This window comes from Mobula birostris, chromosome 8 (genome assembly GCF_030028105.1).
Source record: "Mobula birostris isolate sMobBir1 chromosome 8, sMobBir1.hap1, whole genome shotgun sequence".
NCBI lineage: Eukaryota > Metazoa > Chordata > Chondrichthyes > Myliobatiformes > Myliobatidae > Mobula > Mobula birostris.
This window is the reverse complement of record NC_092377.1, coordinates 45,794,985-45,812,889: the sequence shown is the minus strand read 5'-3', so window position 1 is coordinate 45,812,889 and position 17,905 is coordinate 45,794,985. Positions and strand designations below refer to the sequence as shown.

The window sequence follows — 17,905 nt, the reverse complement described above, 5'->3', positions numbered from 1 at the left end:
ACAGGCTGTTTTCTGGCAAAGGTGTACCTAGTAAGTAGGCAAACTTAAAAAGAGAAATTTTTTGAGTACAAAATTTGTATGTTCCTGTCAGAATAAAAGGCAAAGATAAAAGCTTCAAGGAACTTTGGTTTTCAAGGGACATAGAGGCACGATTTAAGAAAAAGAAGGTGATGCATAGCAGGTATAATGAGATTCTTGAGGAGTATAATAAATATATGAAAACACTTAAGAAGGAAATCAGGAGGACTGGAACAAGGCATGAGGTTGCTGTAGCAGACAAGGTGAAGGAGAATCCTAAGGGCTTTTACAGATATATTAAGAGCAAAAGGATAGCAGGGGACAAAATTGGTCCTCTGGAAAGTCAGAGTGGTGACCTTTGTGTGGAGCCGAGAAAGGTGGGGGAGATCTTGAATGGGTTTTTTTGCATTAGCATTTACACAGGAAATGGACATAGCATCTATAGAACTGAGGCAAAGCAGCAGCAAGGTCATGGACTATATACAGATTACAGAGGAGGGGGTGTTTGCTGTCTTGAGACAAATTAGGGTGGATAAGTCCCCAGGGCCTGATGAAGTGTTCCCTCGGATCCTGTAGGAGGCTAGTGCAGGAATTGCATGGGACTTAGCAAAAATAATTAAAACATCTTTTGTCACGGGTGAGGAGCTAAAGGATTGGAGGATAGCTAGTATTGTTCCATTTTTAAAGAAAGGCTCCAAGAATAAACCAGGAAATTAAAGGTCAGCAAGCCTTACATCAGTAGTAGGAAACTTATTCTAAGGGACCGGATATATAAGTATTTGGACAGACATGGACTGATTAGGGATAGTCAACATGGCTTTGTACATTATAGGTTGTGTAACCAACCTTACAGAATTTTTCAAGGAAGTTACTTGGAAAGTTGATGAAGACGAGGATGTTGTCTACATGGACTTTAGGAAGGCCTTTGACAATGTCCCACATGGGAGGTTGGTCAAAAAGCCTCAGTTGTTTGTAATTGAAGATGAGGTAGTAAATTGGATCAGACATTGGCTTTGTGAGAGAAGCCAGAGATTGGTAGCAGATGGTTTCCTCTTTGACCGGAGCCTGTGGATACTGGTGTGCTGCAGAGATCAGTGCTGGATCTATTGTTGTTTGTCATCTATAAAAACAATCTGGAAGATAATGTGGTAAACTGGATCATATTTGTGGATGCCACTAATATTTGGTGGTGTTGTGGACAGTGATGAAGACTATCAAAACTTGCAGCAGGATCTGCTCCAGCTAGAAAAATGGGCTGAAAAGTGGCAGATGGAATTTAGTGCAGACAAGTGTGAAGTTTAGCACATTGGATGGACCAACCAGCTCATTCTTACACCATGAGCAGTTGGGTACAATGGAGTGCAGGAGAACAAAGGGATCTGGGAATACTGATCCATAATTCATTGAAAGTGCCATCACAGGTAGATAGGGTAATAAAGAAAGCTTTTGGCACATGGGCTTTCATAAAATCCATGTATTGAGTACAGGAGTTGGGATGTTATGCTGAAATTGTATAAGATGTTGGTGAGGCCTAATTTGGGGTATTTTGTGCAAGTTTGGTCACCAACCTACAGGAAAGATGTAAATAAAATTTTAAGAAGTGCAGAGAAAAGTTAAAAGGATGCTGCAGAACTTGAGGACCTGAGTTATAGAGAAAGGTTGAATAGCTTAGGACTTTATTCCTTTGAACATAAAAGACTGATAGGGAGATTTAATAGAGGTATACAAAATTATGAGGGGTATAGAAAGAATCAATGCAAGCAGGCTTTTTCCATAGAGGTTGGGTGCGATGGTTAAGAGTGAAAGGGGAACACAAGGGAAAACTTCTTCATTCAAAGGGTGGTGAGAGCATGGGATGAGCTGCCAGCGCAAGCAGTGGATGTGCATTCGACGTCAATACTTGAAGAGAGATTTGGATAGGTACAGAGCTGGGAGGGGTAAGGAGGGCTATGGTCCGGGTATAAGTCAATGGGACTAGGTAGATTAATAGTTTGGCATATTCTAGATACGCTGGAGGGCCATGTTTTTGTGCTATGTTCTATGACTCTATGAAATGTAGAATGAAATACAATATTCAAAAAATTTTGCACTACTTTGGCATCCAATCCAAAAGATTACATAATCTATAGTGTGCACAACATAATCAGGATTTAAAAAGTAGCTGAGTTTATTTGAACTATTTAGTCCTGGAAATTAAATCATCACTTAGTTTCCTATAAGTAATTTTATTAAGTGCCCTCTGGCACATCAGAGAACCATGCATAACGAACTCTTTGTCCCAGATTTTGATATAACTTAATTTATCAAAATCTATGGTGAACATAATAGTGTTCCTTTCCACTATAATTGGGCAAAATTAATTACACTGGGATTTCTCTCATTATTTCTCTGTTTCCTCTGTCCTTCCCTCCCTTTCTCTAAAAGCATGCTTCCATCTATTTCATCCTCTTAAACTGAGATGGTAGGAAAACTTACCTCACTGATTCTACCACAAATATCAATGATTCTAGTCTTTGTTCATTCCATTAGATGTGCAATACAAGAAAGAAGTCCTGTGTTAAGTGTTTAATTATACCATTTAAGTGAGAAGAAATTGTTAGAAGACATTATATGAGAACTGGAAGTCACAAAAATATAATTTGCCCGTAACTTCTAATGAGAACAAAGATTTTACAGCAACCTAAGTGGTTTAATTAACTATTAAATGTTCTGGCAAAATTAATAAAATGGCTGAGAGATGATCAAAGTAAATACAGGGTAAACCAAATTAAGTAATTAGAGATATAATTTTTCATTTCAGGGTTATAGCTGCTGTCTAATATGTAATAGCTAGTTTATTTTTCAGAGATTCAAATAATATACCTGCAACACAAATGAAGATGAAATAATGATCATTGTGATAATTACACAGATTCTGTAATTTTTAACTCATTATACTTCTGATAATATATTAATACAATCTCAACAACAGCCTATTGGCCTGTGCCTCTCTACAGTTTACTGTTGGAAAGTAAAACTACATGTGCTGATCACTATGTGAAGGCATGTCAAACATCAGATTAATTATTTCAGCACAACATGGGCTGAAGGCTTGTTCCTGAGCTGTACTATGTTCTATGTTGTCATTAAGTTTTCTCAAGTTGCTTTCTGATCTTAAACAAGTGTGCAATTTTGAAACCACATATCTTTAATGACAGACTCCAATTCATCTTACGTGCGATGGGTGGGGTGGGGGGGACTTCGGGGTTCTGATGTTCCTATCATTCATTCTATGGGGTCTCCTGTTTCGTGGATGTCTGTGAAATGCAAGAATTTCAGGTTGTATACATTCCCTGATATTAAATTGAACCATTTGATATATTACAGTTTATGAGTTTCCCTTACTCTCATTTTGTTTTTCCAAATCTCCCGACAAAGATTTTTTTTAATCCTTCCCTTTCATCATACCATCAATATTGGGGCCACAATGTTTTCATCAATAAGTGGAAACACATTATCCCACAATATGGAAATGCACTGTAGAATTAGAAATGGACAAAATGGCAAAATAATCATGACAGAATCTAAAGGAGAAAAATTGAATAAAGCATTATTAATGCCAGTAAAGGAAATCTGTCTCCTGACACAGTTTGAATTGCAAAAGAAAGCTCTGCAATCTAAGCAATGCCATGCTAAATGTTCTGTTTATACTACCAATAATGTGCTTGAAACGAACCATAAGGTAGTTTGGCCCAGTAGTTGAAATCTCTCCTGAATCAGGAAGCTACAGAATCAAGATGTAGGCACAATATTGGTGCAGCCATTATGTTACGGGACTGGGTGGTAGTCCAGTGGCACGAACAAACAACCCAAAGACGCAATTCCAATTCCTACCATGACTGCTGTGGAATTAAATTGCACTTTGTATTCTAGATTTATTTAAAAAAGGACAGGCCATTAGGAATGATGACCACAAAGCAATGAAATTATTGTAAAAATCCATCTAGTTCATCACTGGAGCAAATCTTCGTTCTTTACTTGGTTTAACAAGAATGTGACTCCAGACCCAGTCATGTGGTTAATTTTTAAAAGCCCTTTGAATAGTCGTATAAGCCATGAGTTAAAAGGTCAATAGGGACCACTGATAGCAATGGAGAAATTAGCTCAATGTACAATTCTGAGCACATGTCATGGATAAAAATCTTAAGGCGCCATTTAAAGAGAAGTAGGGAACATGTTTGTAAGTATGCATTCCTTATTCAAAAGCTTAAAAAAACTGGTCTTTACCTTTTTCTTTCTCTCTATACTAGGGGTTCCCAGTCTTTTTTTATGCCCTTGACCCCTACCATTAACCAAGGGGTCCGTGGACCCAAGTTGGGAACCCCTGCTCTACACCCAACCTCACAGTCCACAATGCCACAATTGCATTTACCAGAAAAATAAGATTTAAAAAATAATTCCTTGGTTACTGAGGTACACTTAGTACACCAGAAAGTATTTCAGACCTCAGCAATACAGATTTATGAATCTAGCATTCACATTTTGAAATATACTTCATCAAAAAGCCAAACTAATTTCTGAAAAAGAACATGCTATTTCAAAGTATTTAAGATGGCAGTTCAGAGGAGGTTACTCTGATTAAACCAAGAAATCAGGTTTCATGATCTTCAATACATACAAATTATTGCAGTTAAGAGTTACCTATTATTTTATCACAACAACTGAAGTTAAAGAAAGAAGGAAACATAAAATAGGTTAACTGATGCAAAAGTATTTCAATATGATAAAGATATCTGGTTAATTTGCATAAAGAGGAGATCCATTCAACCCAATTAAAGTTGTTGTAATACAAGCTCAAACTCATTTGACTTTTGTAAAAAATGTAATCCTGTTCACCTGCTAGGGTTTAGTTTTGAAATCTCATTTTGAAGTAATGAAGGGCTAAATTGGATAGGACCCAAAAACACGAAGAGGGATCACAATGCTTGATTAACCTATGCCTGTTGATTGCAATGCAGACAACAAACCAACTTCATTATGATGATTTCTGTGAGCAGCTAGCATTAACCATGCCATTGATTGGTTGCTCGTATCAGCAGGGGGTTCCAGTATCATATCTTGGAAGCATCAATTCAAGCTAACCTGCACTTCTCAGCACCAGCCTGCATCACTGAAAGGGGGATGAACTTTACGAAGTGCAGGTTAGTTTGAGCTGCATTGGCAGTCACGCAGGAAATGAATCTTAGTAGGAAAATAGTAAACAATGACACATCGTAAGCAGCCCGCAGGGATGCACACTGAGGCAAGCAACTGCTGCTGGAAGATAATCATCTCAGTAAAAGATGTCCTCTTGCCTGCTCAGAATTTGCTGGCCTACAAATACAATCTGTTCCATAAGTGAAAGTTGCATACTGACACAATCCATGATTTAGGACTGGGTACTGAGGGGATGCTGACACTTGCAGCAGCAGCCATGAAGACTGGAAAATGACAGCAGCATGATGCTCCTTTACCAGTGCATACTGAGGGGCTGACGTCAGTGTGAAATCGGTCCCTTACACTACTTGAGGAATGCACATAGGGGAAAGCTCGTCATAATGACATAATGTAAATAGAATGGTATGGCTTGTACAGAGAATGACATGCAGTAAGTGCACTGTGCTACACATTTACCAATTTTATGAATAAAGCAACACTCTTGAATTTAAAAACAGTCAATGACACATCAAAGGTCAGAGGTGGAGGTTTGTAAATGCTGTAGTGGAGACCCTGGGGAGGAAGTAGGAAACATCCACAGAGGGCCTGGGAGCCTTTCAGTCACAAGGCAGTGGGACCAAGTAGGCATGGAGATCAATGCCAGGAATCTAACTTCAGGGGCTGTGTTTTAGTGCTGCAAGAAGTTCAATGACCTCACACAAATGGTTAAGGCCAGCAAATGCATTTACAAATGCAACATCCTACCAAATGTATCACAAACTTCAGACATTCACCAAACCCACACCAATCACCAGCCAACAGGAATTCTGCAGATGCTGGAAATTCAAGCAACACACATCAAAGTTGCTGGTGAACGCAGCAGGCCAGGCAGCATCTCTAGGAAGAGGTACAGTCGACGTTTCAGGCCGAGACCCTTCGTCAGGACTAACTGAAGAAAGAGTGAGTAAGGGATTTGAAAGTTGGAAAGGGAGGGGGAGATCCAAAATGTTAGGAGAAGACAGGAGGGGGAGGGATGGAGCCAAGAGCTGGACAGGTGATTGGCAAAAGGGATACGAGAGGATCATGGGACAGGAGGTCCGGGAAGACAGACGGGGGGGGGGGGCGGGGGGGGGAACCCAGAGGATGGGCAAGGGGTAAATTCAGAGGGACAGAGGGAGAAAAAGGAGAGTGAGAGAAAGAATGTGTGTATATAAATAAATAACGGATGGGGTACGAGGGGCAGGTGGGGCATTAGCGGAAGTTAGAGAAGTCAACACCTTATATTCCGTCTGGGTAGCCTCCAACCTGATGGCATGAACATCGACTTCCCTAAGCATTTTGAGTTCCTCCAGCATTTTCTATATGACAACATGAAATGAGTCAAGCAACTAAAACCAAATTCATATTTTGTTTTGGTTTTATACTTAGCTCAGCATTGTGGCCAATCAGCTTTGTGATGGCAAGTCACAGGAGCAAGAGGATTGGGGTCACACTTACTGACTCACACTTTCACACACAGTGTGGCCAGACAGCGGCTGGGTTACCATTACCATAAGATACAAGATAAATGAGTCAGGCCATCTGGCCCATCGCATCTGCTCCCTTCCACTTTCTCAAGTTCCTTCTCATTTTCGTTATGCTCCTGCTCCTCTGCTGGTTGCCATGGCAAGTCACCTCATTTCATAATGGTGACCCCTAGTGCTCTGTCATGCAGCAGATCACCATGAATCCTGAGTCTCACACTATCAGGGGGTGCAGAAATCTTCCAGATCCCTGCAGCCATCATAAATGCTGTCTCGGAGCCCCAACAGTTTTCTCTGTCACAGTTCATGTGGCAGCGTGCACACCAAAAGACATCAGCCTTTCTGTTATAGATAACTTGTCACCCTTTAATAGGAAGCAGAAGAAAGATAAATAATCTGCTGGACCAACTCAGCAGGTGGAGAAACAGTTGTGGGCGAAAAGGAATTGTTGATGTTTTGAGTCCAAAACTTGCCTCAGGGCCCATGATGCAGGGTTTCGACCTGAAACACTGACAATTCTTTTCCTCCGTAGATGCTGCTTGACCTACTGAGTTCTTGCAGTTGATCATTTGTTGCTTCAGATTCCAGCATCTGCAATCAATTGTGTTTCCAGCTGAAGAATGCTTGCTGGTAAGGTACCAGGATTTGGTCACACAGCAGATTAAACTGAAAGGAGTGAAATCTCCTTTGTTCTTGCTTAGGGCAGACTTGGCATATGGCACTTGAAGAGCAATATGCATACATTCAGTAGTATTCAATTGCTACATTACTGTCTACCTCCCAGTCTTTGATAAATGAAATGTGGTTATTTCCTTTTGAACAGAGAACCTCACCATCTCCCTCACTACAAATGTCTTTAGCTTCAGACTTTTAAAAAGTGCAGCATATAAAAATTCATTGCCATAGTCACCCAGGCAGCAACTGGCAATGTGCTCCACACCCAGCTCTGAAGACATGATTATGGCTGTGGCAGGTGATGGATGACAGTGAGGATATCCTTAGTTATGTACAGATGTTTCACACACCCTTCTCTGAGCTTTGGCTAGGGAGATTTCTCCCTTGGGCCCACGTAACCATCTGCTGGGAGTCTTCCTCCTCCTCTCCTTCAATGTTATTTCAGCAGCTTGCCTGGCTCAGCTGACCCTCTGCCCACTCTCCCAGCTAAGCTGTCTTACAAGGGGAATGTCTATCACCACACCTACATTCGGGATCAATTGATTTATCTAAGTGCCTTAAAAGTTAAAAAGATGTCTTTCATTGTCTATAAACATGACCGGCAATGTCATCTTGAATCAACTACTTAAAGTATTAAATGCATATATATTTAGGAGAACACAACCAGGAACTGATCAACACACCGTTTGATAATGGGAGCCTCTTCCTACGGTTTAGTGCATGTTAATTGATTTTTGATTTTTTAAATATTATTTGTTCGTTTTTCAGGATTGAGGTGTTGCTGGTCAGGCCAGCCCTTCTGTTCCTGCTCACCTGCCTTGAGAAGGCTGAGTGCCCTTCTTGAACCATTGTGCTTCTTTGGTAAAGGTATACCAACAATGCTGTGGAGAGGGAGCGGCAAGATTGAAACGCAATGACGATGGAGGACGGATGACGGAGGGGAGACTGTCGGTGTTCTAAACTGTTAAGGAGTGTAAACTGGAGCAGCACGTTTCACAATTGGAGCGTTTGCATCAAGTCAGCATTGCGTACTGACTTGATGCCATGACCCTCCCCTGACTGCGTACTTCCAGCAGTGTCCGGCACATACGCACCTTTATCAACACAGCATCCAACAAAACCTGCTGCAGAAGTGTGCACTTGTGTCACACGTTATTTAAGTACTCAAACACAACCACTGGGCCCCAAAAGCACGAGCATTATTGAGCCCAGTTTCAGAGCTGCAGAATATAAAAGCAAAGCTTTATGCATGAAACAAGACGGTATCATTTAAATTCTTTAAATTTTGAAATTTAAATAAAGTGCCATTTTCAGCCCATTTATATCCGAATATACAATTGTTGAGCTTCAGTGGCTTTTAAATTCCAAATCACAGGAGATAAGAGGTATCATCTGTTGTGGAGCGGCAGCAGACAACACGGATATTCACTCATGCAGGACAAGACTATTGTGCCCATTAAACTAGAAACAGCAAAAAGTAAACACTTCAAGATTCAGCTCAAAACCAGAATTATTTCTCAATCATACTCAGTATCTGACTCATGGTAAGATGAGCAATGAGAGAAACAATGCAGCACAGAAGGTTAAGGACGAACGCAATACACATTTTCAAAATTATGAAAGATTTTGAGAAGTGAAACAGTGAAGAATTGTTTCCACTGGTTGGTGAATCAGTAACAAGAGGGCACATACTGAGAATTATCACAAGAAGGATGAAAGTGGAAAATTAAAAGAGGTTTTGTTCACAAGAATATCATTAGGAAATAGAATACTCTTACCACAGGCAGCTATTAAGGCAGTGACTGTAACATCTTTTAAGTGGAATCAGACAGGTGTTTGAAAAAAATATATAAAAGGATAGGGGATAGGGAAAGAAAATTTTAATAAAGTAGACGGCTTCTGTTAGGAAACAGCAGCAACACAGGGATGACGGGTCAAATAGCCTCCCTCTATGCTATAATATCTTGATTGTAAATGTAGCATATCCTCTGAAACACTGCTCTAGGCTAATAGAAATGTTAGTGCAAACCTGTTGGATATATTCTTCTCCCTGTCTGTGCTGTTAGTACAGCCTCATCATTCTTTATAACTGTAAATTAATTCACTGTTTTCAGAAAGGGGAAGGTAACAGTCTAATCTCTGCCTTCCCTTAATGCAATTATTATTTGTATCATAATGACTATGAAAATATAGCTGCTCAATAATCAAATTAGTTGTTTTTATTGATGTTCCCAAACAAATTTAAAGGTAAGAATGTAATCTACTGCTCTGTCAGTGTGAGCTATTACAATTAGATTTGTTGCTGCACATTCATTTAGGAAGTAGCAATTACAATCCCACCCCCTCCAAAAGTATGGCAGGAGCTTGGTAAACAAATTTATGGTGAGTCCAATTATGAATGGAGATGAACAAAACAGGAAACATAGAATATTGCATAGCAACACATAATATATAAACTACAGACAATTGAAATTTGCTCAGCAGATTAAATAAAAATACTCAAGGGAGATGAAATCTGAAACAATATGATAAAGCACAAGGTATGACAGGTAGATCAGGATCTAAGCAAAGGAGAAATATATTTATCTATCAGATACAAACATGCCATCAAATTCCAGTTCCAACAACAGATTTGCATTAGGAACATCAATTCATATATTCTTTCCACAAATGCTGACTGATCTGTAATGTTGTTACAACATTTATACTTCTAATTAATTTGTTGGCTGAAGACAATAGTAATGTAATTTGCTTTTTATGGAGAATCTCACCCGAGCATCTGGCCTACAATTGCCAACTTTTCCATATAAAGACTTCAAAATCAGTATCCTAGTACCACTTCCCCTCATGGGACTCTGTCTGATCCTTTGCTGAAATCTTCCTTGTTCTTCCCTGTTCAGGCTACAATACTAGAAAATGGAAGCAACCTGATCATTTACATTTCAGCTTGCATGCACACAGTGGGTCAAGTGGCCGGCTTTCCTTATTATATGCTTCTGTGAGTCTATTTATCTCTTCAACATTAAACTACTCATTGAAACTTGCACCAGAAGCTGATCCAAATTTTCTTCATATATAATTTTTAAAAAGCTTTCCTGAGCACTCACCCTATCCACCTTCCTGCTGGACAGAGATACACACACACACACACACACACACACACACACCAATCCCACCTACCCTCCCCTAAGAGTAAAGTTTTTGTATGGGCAATCTCTCATCATAATTCATCCCTATAAATTCAGGAATCAATCCTGCCTTGGACGTTTACGAATAATTTATCATCTTTCCAAAGCACAAACAACCCAACAACAGCTTCACCACAGCTTTAAGCAATTTCATCCATATCTCTTTACATTTTTTAGTTGCATTCCAATATGCTATTCACTATCTTCCCTTAAAACAGGAGATCTATCAACAGTCTTATCTCAAGGATGCTCCTGTTTAATATGTTAACTACGAAATGCTTCTGCCTAATCTCATCATTCTGTACTCAGTTGTTTTCAATTCCATCTGCTATTTCCTTGTCTTTTAAGCTTACTTTGAAATATCACCCTGGTTAACACAACTAGATTCTGCATTAAAGTTTAGCATTACCTGAAAAATTAGAACATATCACATATATACCAATCCTGTAAGGTATAAATAAAATTTGGAAGCATCTGTGGTCCAAAGCAGCAAGCCCCTATTTGGCAACACACTCACAGGGTTTAAGCAACAAAGGGGAGCCTACTCCACTCCCCCCACCATCTTACTCTTAACTTCTCATGTTTTTTTTCCAGTCCTGATGAAGACTCTCAGCCCGAAATGTGTACTGTTTTTCCCTTTCCATAGATGCTGCCTAACATGCTGAGTTCCTACAGCATTTTTTCTGTGTCTCCTTGGATTTCCAGCACCTGCAGATTTCCTCATGATTGTGGAGCCACTATTTGGCTGCTGGTTTCCTCCTCAAGCCTTCCACTATTTTACCATGCCTCTTGCTGCCCTCCCTCTAGCTCCTTTTCCAATCAGTGGCAGGTAGAAACAGAAAAGCTCAAAATGGAAAGTAATATAGATCCAGGAAGTTGAATAGTTCATTAACTAAATGCAGACTTAAAACCAAAACAGGAATTGAACTGAACTAAAGAGTTGCTTCCAAATTGCCAGAATGGAGTTTTCCCTTTGTTGTGAAGAGTTCTGTAATGTAATTATTGAGGTGTATTTCTGCTTATAATTTCATTACTATGGTTGTAAAGAATTATATAGCTCAAGCTATTTCTGTACAATTTAGAAGCTGTTAGCCATTTACACATATTACAAATGGCTAAAACTCCTGAATGTCATCTTTGGCAGAAATTTCTGAATTATTAATAATACAGCATTACTGCATAAAGAACAAGGTTTATTTTAACTAATTATTTAGCTGATAAGAGTATACTGGAATAGATGGTCAGCTTTCTTACTGATGAAATTATTTTAATATTAAATGCAGGAACTGCTAATTGCATATCTGATTGGAAAATACAGTTGACTACTTTGTGATGCTGGATTCTATATTATTAACTCACACACTTCCTATGGCCATATTAGTAATTGTTGTGAAAAGAGTAGTAGTTACTGTACTGTAAGTGTACTGTAAAGATCAATTAGAGTTGCCAGTGGGTTAAGTCAAGAGTTCAGTCTCTCTTCTGCTGATATAAATATAATAATTATTAGAAATCAGATTCTATAATAATGATTACATTTGATAATTGGTTAATTTTGAACATCTAGAAGGCAGAAAGTTATTGGTGAAAGCGGGACATCACAACAGTGAACTTTTGATTTATAATTTGTTAAATATCTCATTGACCTTGGCTGTTCAACCATGAATGTTGATTCCATACTTGGAAGGAACGTTGCACTAAAACCAAGTCAGTGTCATGATCACACAAACTTTAGTACCAACCCAAATGACATAAAATATGAATACAAAAATAATACTTTTTTGTAGATAGTAAAATATTTGTTGTTGTTTGAGAGGAGAAGCATTAAGATTTTCTTTACGTCTAATTAAATGCTCCTAAAAAGACATCAATGAAAAATGCTTATAATCTAATATGGAAACTATGATGACCAAAATAATTCTGGGTTCGCTACTGACCTGCAGTGAGTAATTGATTGCAGCAGCAGTGAAGGATATATTGTACAACTGGACTTAGTGACACTGGTTAGATGTAGGAGAGCAGTCAGACTTTGATCACCATCTGGATGTTTGTTAGAACTTGTACTTTGTGATTGTCAATTAATGATGTCAGATAAAGGCCAGCAAGGGTTTTGGTACACTAGTACTTGTTATCAAAGAAATGGCTAACAATCATTCTGACCCTCTCCCACTCAGGAAGGACAATATTTTCAGGGGAAAATTGATAATAGTAATAATATAGTATCCTTCTTTTCAGCAATTGAATAGTCTCCAGATAATCAGCTCTAAAACTCATTTTCCTACAGCTAACCGAAAACTCATACTTTATCATTACATCTCTTCATTTCAGCTAACTGTTTAATGGTATTAAGACGCAAAATAATAATTAACCATTTATGATACAGTCATGATAGGAAGACTCAGATTTATCCAAAGTCTTTCATGATAAGATGTCCTAAAAGCCCCTTTCAGTTGTGATCTTAAACTACATGCATAAACGAAACTGCACTGTGATAATGAGCAGATAATATGTTTATAGCTGTTGGTTGAGGGACAAACATTAATCGGGATCCCAGTGATTAGTCTCCTAATCAGGGATCGGTTGCACCAGGGGGTCTTTCTCCTGAGAGAGTTTCAATTTTGCATATCTGATTGCAATATCATGCACTTTTGACAGTGTTGCACCTCTTCTGCGCCGGAACAATAACTTAGACTGCTTTCAGTCCACTGAGGTCAGATTCAGATCCACAGCCCCTTGGCACAATGGGAGGAGAACTACCAACTGAGCCTCAGCTGACAAACCCTAAGTGAGCAATCACAGATTTCAATTGCACTGTGAATCAAGGGAACAAAACTCAAACAATTTATATCAACAGAAGTGATATTGAACTCTTGCCGTAACTCACAGAACTCGAGTTAATCTTTACAACAAGTGGTGCACTGTTCACAGCAATTACAAAGGTGAAAGGACAATAAACTTAACAGCGGTTTTGGGCCCAATGTTGCATGTGGTCATGTGACTACCACTGCAGTACTGCAAGTGTTCCTTCTTCAGGAAGGATTATTAGAAAATAAAACGATTCCATAGGTATTTGAGAATAATGGCTACTAAAGAGTGATTACAAGGCAGTAATTTAATAAACAGGTTCAGGTGATGTCATGAGCCACAAAAGTAAACCTTGAGTGATTTATAACTGTCATCTAAACTCTAAGATTATATTACTGCATTGTAATCACTATAAAGTATCTGTTATTTTTAATCTACATACAGTATGGGCCTGGTTTTATTCCATTTTGGGTTTCTTTTTCTGCTGATACCAGCTTTCAATGAGGATGCCAACTGCAGAGCACTCAGGATCATCGATCTGTGATGATGATCACACTGAAACATTAATGATCCTGTAGTCATTCTTATGATTTTCCAACAAACTCCATGGTTGGTATATCTGGAAAGTGGTTGCACTGAACTGTCTCTATGACAAGTACGGAAACTACTGTGATAGGCCAAACTAAATGAGACAAAGGTTTCTTTAATTGCACTTCTGATATTAATGACAATCTGTCAAAATACATCCTCTGAAATCGAGAGCTCTGCACAAAGATTCAATGACAGCCATCCCAGCCACATATCAGGAATGCAAAAGCTACATATTTACTTAATCAGTCACTATTTTCAGATTTTCTTCTGAGCTGGCTTAGGCCAAGAGACATCAATTATTTAAAGGAAGTAACATGATGCTTCCTCTGTTAAGTCAAGTCTGCAAGCAGACCCCTAGAGAGAATAAAAAATGAATTAGCTAGAATTTATTAGTGAGCCTGATGCGAACACAGAATCAGCCATCGTATCCGAACCACGTTTCCACACACCTTCAAAAGCCTGGCTAGCTTTCCTAATAAAATGACAGTGTACCTGGTATCTATTAGTACAAGAGGTGGGCTCTTTGAAAACTGCTTTAGAGGGAGGAAATACATGTCCAGTGGCTGTCCTGATTCACCCAGACACACACTGCATTCAATACACGTAACAATTATTCATCCACCTCGTTCTCACTAAAGGCATGGCAATGCAATTTTATCGTTATAATCATGACCATATGACAAAAGCAGAGGTCATTAGGGACCAATTTCAAGTGATTTTCAGATTGCACTTACATATGCTGAACAGTTAAGTTCGCTCCATTGCACCTGCGCTGATTTATGCAGCTTTCCACTGTGCTCTTCCCAGACTTGCCCCTCCCTTTCCCAAAAAAATATTCTGACCAAATGAAGAAAAGTTTCAAAGGCTGACTGAATGTTAATATATTTTTTTCTCTTCATTTAATTGAAATCTGCTTTAAATCTTGTTCAGCACTTACCCCCCTTCAACCTCCAGGTGCCAGAGGGCTTGTTACTTGTGAATTATTTAACAATCATATTTGCGGTAGGAAATTGATTTTTGAGTAAATCCATATTGATTGAGTTATGCGAGACTAATGATTTGAAGTAAAATGTTGCTGTTAACTTCTAGGGAGGGAAAAAGATCATTTTCTGCATCAAATTTTCACTTGCTAGGGACCCTGGTACCCTGCTTTCACCCTGTCACAGTCTATGGTGACTAACTGTCTGCCAACCATGACCAAGTGATTAAAGCAGACAGCATCTGTGTATCTTTGCAGTAATAAGAGCCTGATTTCTATTTCCCATTCATTGAAACTTGAGTAGTCTATTAGCTCCTGCATTTTAGTTTGATAAATTTATTACTCTACAATATTTTTATCAAAAGCACAGCATCCCCAGAGCAAAATAAGAGATGCATTTAGTTTTAACTGTTCCTTTTCCAGATTTATTACAAATCTTTTAGCCAAAGCCTGTTAAATAAATAGATTATTGTGGACTTAAACATCTGCATCAGAAACTTATCTGACAACAATAATAGTACAACTATTGTCAGGACTTTTCAATATGCCGATTACTTTTGTGGCTCGAAGTGAAGTTCCCCTTATTATCATGGCTGATTCCCCCTTGCTGAGATGGCACACACACAACCTGTTGCCAGGCTTCTAGCACTGACACTCAGGTTGACGAGGTCTCTCATCCTTCACTTACTAGGTCGTTTAGTCTCTTTTCGTCCCTTCCTCCCAATAGCTCCATCACTCAATATGTGGGGTATGCAACGATAAAGTCTCAGTTTAGCTCTGAAGAATACAGCACCCAGAGGATTACTGTGCTGTCACAGCACTGGTTTTGATCTCGGTTATACTTATTTGTTTATTTCTCAGAATTTCTGGTAATCTTGTATTCAAAATGCCTGTCATGTGGTTTTTAGTTTAGAATCATCAAAAATTATCAAAGGATTATGCACTGTAAAAGAGTTTCATGATTTTTCCCAACGAAGCTGAGATTTAATGATATAATATTGTGATCAAGTGGGAAAAATCAGCTATGAAAGACAATCACAATTGATCCAATTGAACTGCCTCAATGGGTCAGGTTGCAGAGTGCAGATATAAATATCACCGGACACTTCTAATTCATACAGAACTATTAAGTTTCCAGATTGAAACTCTTCTCTCTGTTGGGTTCAAAGGCTGAGTAAGATTAGAGTTGGATCACTCCAATAAAGGAAGAGGAGGGAAGTTGCCAAGTTCCCAGCTCCAGGTTACCATCCAATGACTATTACTTTAAAGCATAACTGCAGACATCAGGGGAACAGAGTTTCTACGTCCTTCAAAGTGAAACAACCTGCCGATACTCACGGTTTAAGTTTCCACATGAAGAATGGGCTCTTGGGCGAAGTGAGGAAGGTTGTCAACACCTGTGGAACTGCACCCCAGCGTCTTCAATGAGGGAGAAAAGGGGGAAAAAGATCACATTTTAATTGTACATTTCCTTCCCCTGCACAAATAGTTAACAGGTGCTCACCATCCATCAAAAGAAAGGGTCTGTACTAATAATATGCCACCCTATATATGTCTTCCCTCCCTGCTTTTTAACTCTATTAAAATCAAAACCAAAAGCAACCATGTTGTCTCCTTATTCCCAGGAGTATAAAATAATACAAATCCATTGGTCCCTCTGCTTCTCCATGCTTCTACAATCTGTAAGGTTTTAAAAAGATTCCTTACCATTAGCTAACTAGTATGCCAGAACTCATGCCATTGTCCTTCCTACTCATTTCAGATTTGGTTGTGTACGGCATCAATTGCCCTGGCCTTTGATTATCAACTAAAAATTCAGCTGATCTATTGTGAGAAATTATAATACCGAGGAGTGCATCTTCCAGTTCCTGGTTGTAGAACCAGTACAGTTCTGTATATGGATTTCCTGCCTGCACTCTTGGTCCAGGAATAATGTATGGTGCAAGACAAAATAAAGAAAGGAAATAATTTCAAAATGAGATGGATAAATTAGAATAAGGTATGCATAATAACAAAAGACATAACATGGTTACAACATTGTTTTAAGTTTCAATTGAATATGTTGATTTCAATTTTTCTCGAGTATGCCAAATATAGCTCCCACAAAAGACACAGAAATTCAAGCGATCAGTATAGCAGTACGTTCAAACTGTTTGAAGCAAGTACATGGATTAAACCCGTACAAGTGGATCTCCCGAATTTTGCTGAAAAAAATGTTGTTGTTCTAATATGAAAAAAAAAATGCTAGGCCAAATTCACCGCTGGCAGATGAAATTTAATCCTGAAAAATATGAGCTGATGTGCTTGAGAGGGTTAATAAGGCCAGGCTACACACAATAAATGGTCAGATTCCACAAAGCACTGAAAAGCAAAGGGATCTTACAGTACTTGTCAAAATCTCCAAGGCAGCAGAACAAGTAGGTAAGATGGTTTAAAAGGCCTCATTAGCTGTGGCATAAAATATAAGTGCAGATATTTGTTAGGTCACAGCTGGAGAACTGTGTTCACTTTTTGTTGCCATAGTGGATATGATTGTATTTTCTGAAATACAATTTCAATTATGAGGAGAGACTGAATAGGCTGGAGTTGTCTTGGAACAGGGACGCTGAAGGGCGAGCTGATTGAAGAAAATGAAGGGCATAAATGGGAAAGGTGGAGAGAAACAGTTCCTCTAAGCAAAGTTACCTATGACCAGAAGAGCTTACATTTAAGGTAAGGGACAGAAGATTTAGAGGGGATTTGAGAAAGAAATTTGTTAACTCAGAAAGTGGTTGAAATCTCAAGTGTGCTATCTGAAAAGCTGGTGGTGGCAGCTACTTTTGCAATATTTATTAAGAGTTTAGATAAGCACATGAAACAGCATGGCATGGAATGCCACAGGCCAAGTGCTGGATGATAGGATTAGTAGAGATAGGTATCTGGTATTGGCACAGGCACAGTGGACCAAAGTGTTT

At 38.9% G+C, this 17,905-nt stretch overlaps 1 protein-coding gene across 15 annotated transcripts in view; it reads right to left on the bottom strand.

Moving 5' to 3' along the window:
• esrrga (estrogen-related receptor gamma a) overlaps positions 1-17,905 on the bottom strand; it is a 240,669-nt gene that overhangs the window by 197,839 nt on the left and 24,925 nt on the right. For 10 of the 15 annotated variants that reach the window (XM_072265109.1, XM_072265105.1, XM_072265104.1 and 7 more), the window contains one exon: positions 16,290-16,370. The exons of 4 other annotated variants lie outside the window; for them this stretch is intronic. In XM_072265109.1, the coding sequence (XP_072121210.1) occupies positions 16,290-16,306 (17 nt within the window). In that variant the 5' untranslated portion in view covers positions 16,307-16,370. Of the gene's footprint in view, positions 1-16,289; positions 16,371-17,905 lie in introns of those variants that run through there. One more of the 15 variants, XM_072265115.1, reaches the window with a different exon arrangement.